Below are 2,925 nucleotides of genomic sequence, written 5' to 3'. Positions count from 1 at the left end.
GGCTCGGTCGCCAGCTCTTGCGTGTGGATGGAAAAATGAGCCAAACTCGTTTTTGTTCCAGGCGTGGCGCTGCAAATTGGGAAGTGGGTACGTGCTGAGGCCTTGACCGTCCCTGCGCCCACATGCTGCTGTGGCTGTCCTTGATGTTGCCCATCGTGACGTTGGCCGTGGCGCACCGCGTGTACGGACGTAGGCGGCCGCCGTTCGAGTTTTCTTGCCGGAGGTAGACGCCGGTTGTCGCCGAGTCGCATGGCCGCGTCGTCGCGTCGCTCTGGGAGGCCAAAAAAATCGGTCTTGGGAAGCGCGATGCTGGCCATGGACTCGCCGACCGAGCCGACGCAGCGCGTGTAGATGCGGCTGAGCGCGTTCACGTCGACGGTTGGGTTGTTCTGGACAAACCCCATGTCCCAGAGAATGGCGAGTTTGGCCAGCTGCGGGAGGTCGTCCCAAACCAAGTTCATCTTGGTGAGACGCACGATGACGGCTGCGTCGGGCTTGGTGGGGGCGGCGCCGACACTTGTCGCTGTCGTGGCATTAAGCCCGTTGAGCGCTTGGTACTTGGTGACGAGGTCCGCACTCTCGAGCCACGAGTTGGTCGACATGCCAATTGGATTCTGTCTCGCCTGCGATGGCGGACTTTCTGGCAAATTGAGCCAATCAATGGGGCGTATTGATTTTGCGGCGTTTTGATTGGCTACCGCTGGAGCATTGCGGACGTGGATGTGCCACGGGCGAGAAGATCGAAATTTCGCGTCCACGGCCAGTCACCTTCACCCGTACCGTAGAGTCGTCACTCGAATCTGTCGGAGCTTGCAGTCGTACGGTGTATGCACCGACGCGGCTGCAAGGATGGAGCGCACTGATAGGTATAATGTCTTGCGCGGGGTCCGATTTGATTGCCGACATCACGTCCCGGCGTATTGTTCCTTGGAGTACCGGTAAGGCAGCCGTCTGCCAGCCACAATGTGAGTCGCACGATGTGGGGCACCCAAAGCTCTCTCTTCGTCCAGTGGCCAGTTTCGTTGCGCAGAGGAGGCTGGGCATATGGACAAGCAAGAGGTCGGATGGTGATCTTTGCGATGTGAATGCTGGGATGCAATCGATCTTGCTCTCGACAATTTATCAATAAGAGCTACAAGAGAGTCGCCTTCCCGACCTTCCTCATGCGCACCAGCTCGCTGACGAGATGCTGTGGCCACACGACGGCGCGGGTGCGGCAACGGTGCAACCGCGCGGCGATGGGCAACTGGTGGCGGTATATGGGCGCTGCTGCGGTGGTCGACGACTGCTAGCTGCACGCAAGCCAGCGTGCGTGCCAGACACAACGCGGGCCGAAAAGGATTCATATTGTCGCATCATGATCGGATTGTTGGCTAAGCACAAGACTAGATAATCTAGTGGCTACACGGAGCCGTACGAGATGCACCGCTTGTCGTCGTCGCGTCGGCTCTCGAGCAGATGTCGCTTGAGGCGGCTGACGACAAGACACAGCATGAAGCACGCGACTTGGAGAAGAAAGATGCCGAGGTACCAAAGCGGTGCGGTCGGCTGGTCGGCGACCATGAAATCGTACGGCCACCCACCGCCTGGGATGACACAATTGTGGCTCATCCATGTAAAAATGCCGTAGAGCAGTGGCCAAAGCGCGACGAGCGAGCCATGCCGAGTGTTGACGACGCGGTCGTTGAGTGCAAACTCGATGGCCAAGCAGATAACGTTGACGCTGTGCTCAGTCATAGACACGGGCTCATGAAAGACGTCGGGCGTCGCGAGCAGGGTCCAGAAGACAAAGGCCACAAACAGCGCCGACGTTATGCACACGTCAAAGAGCATATCCAAGTGGACGTCGTCGCCGCACGGCTGCACGCTGCCCTTGACAGTCCACGCAAAGTATGCCAGCTGGAGCGTAAAGTTCCACGCCGTAAAGTAGGCCAGCGACGCGCCGTAAGACGTATAGAGGTCCATAGCCAGCGTGACGCTGAAGAGCACGAGGCAGACCACGCGCCACGCAAGGAGCGCACGCGGGTATTGTGGCGGTGCAAGTCGCATCGGCGTCGTCATGGGCCACGCCCGAAGCGAGTAGATGCACGCGCCAAGCGCAGCCGCATACTCGGCCGCCACGATAGCCTCGGCCCACTGCAGCCCCATGGCTCTCAAGCCAATCCTGGACGGCCTCGAAGTGGATGTAAACTTCGTTTCTTGCGTGTCAAATAGACTTCGAACTTCGAAATGAGATTGCACTTTCTGGAGATTGAGAAGGCAAACACACCCAAGACAGCAAGCTACCGACGACGTCTTCCAGACCCATGACGCGGTATGTGATGCGGCTGGCTGAATTGTCTGGGTGAGATCGGGCTCGTCATGTGCCCTGCAAGATGGGCAGTAAAGCATCTACCATTCGGTACAATCTAGTTGGCAACTTTGCACAAGGTTGTGGAGGAGGTTGTTGGATCTCATCTCCTGAGCATCGGCTGACCAATCAAGACATGCGCTTGGAATCCGACGGACCGTAGAGGCATTTTCGGCACCGATGGTCTCTGCGACGGCTGACAGCTCCGACTTTGTGAGTCGCTTCCACGCGCTGTACAAGGCCAACGCCGTCTCGAGCGTGTCGACGCTGTCCCATCCCAAGGTACTCGCGCAGCTCGCGCCCTTTAAGCTCTCATGGGACAGCCTTCCGACGCTACTGCAGCAAGCAATGCTCTGGGATCTCGGCCTCGTCATCGCCACCGTCAACGGCGCTGAGAAGCTCGTGCAAGTCTATCCGCTCTGTTCGGCGTCGATGGACAACCTCTTCTTTCCGCCGGCGACGTTTCTCTCACTGGAAGGCACATCGCCGCAGATCTGTCCGTCCGCTGCGTACACCAACTACACGCGACAGTACGTCGCGTCGGGCCCGGGCCTCACGCCCGCGATCCGCTGTGC

General features: G+C 58.9%; 3 protein-coding genes across 3 annotated transcripts; 1 reads left to right on the top strand and 2 right to left on the bottom strand.

Annotated features, from left to right (window-relative positions):
• Window positions 1-107: 107 nt before the first annotated feature.
• SPRG_16760 (hypothetical protein) lies at window positions 108-602 on the bottom strand (the record flags this gene model as incomplete). Its single annotated transcript, XM_012356214.1, has 2 exons — window positions 108-271; window positions 330-602. Coding segments are annotated over 2 exons (437 nt in total), but the record flags the coding sequence as incomplete, so codon positions are not given.
• Window positions 603-1,359: 757 nt separating this feature from the next.
• Window positions 1,360-2,148, bottom strand: SPRG_16759 (hypothetical protein; the record flags this gene model as incomplete). Its single annotated transcript, XM_012356213.1, has 1 exon — window positions 1,360-2,148. The coding sequence occupies one exon, from the start codon at window positions 2,146-2,148 to the stop codon at window positions 1,402-1,404; it is 747 nt and encodes a 248-aa protein (XP_012211603.1). The 3' UTR covers window positions 1,360-1,401.
• A 382-nt stretch (window positions 2,149-2,530) lies between these two features.
• Window positions 2,531-2,921, top strand: SPRG_16758 (hypothetical protein; the record flags this gene model as incomplete). The annotated part of the gene is made up of 1 exon (XM_012356212.1): window positions 2,531-2,921. A coding segment is annotated over one exon (391 nt), but the record flags the coding sequence as incomplete, so codon positions are not given.
• Window positions 2,922-2,925: the final 4 nt, after the last annotated feature.

This window comes from Saprolegnia parasitica (genome assembly GCF_000151545.1).
Source record: "Saprolegnia parasitica CBS 223.65 unplaced genomic scaffold supercont2.403, whole genome shotgun sequence".
NCBI lineage: Eukaryota > Oomycota > Saprolegniomycetes > Saprolegniales > Saprolegniaceae > Saprolegnia > Saprolegnia parasitica.
The sequence above is the reverse complement of the archived record's forward strand: the minus strand, read 5'-3'. Positions and strand labels throughout refer to the sequence as shown.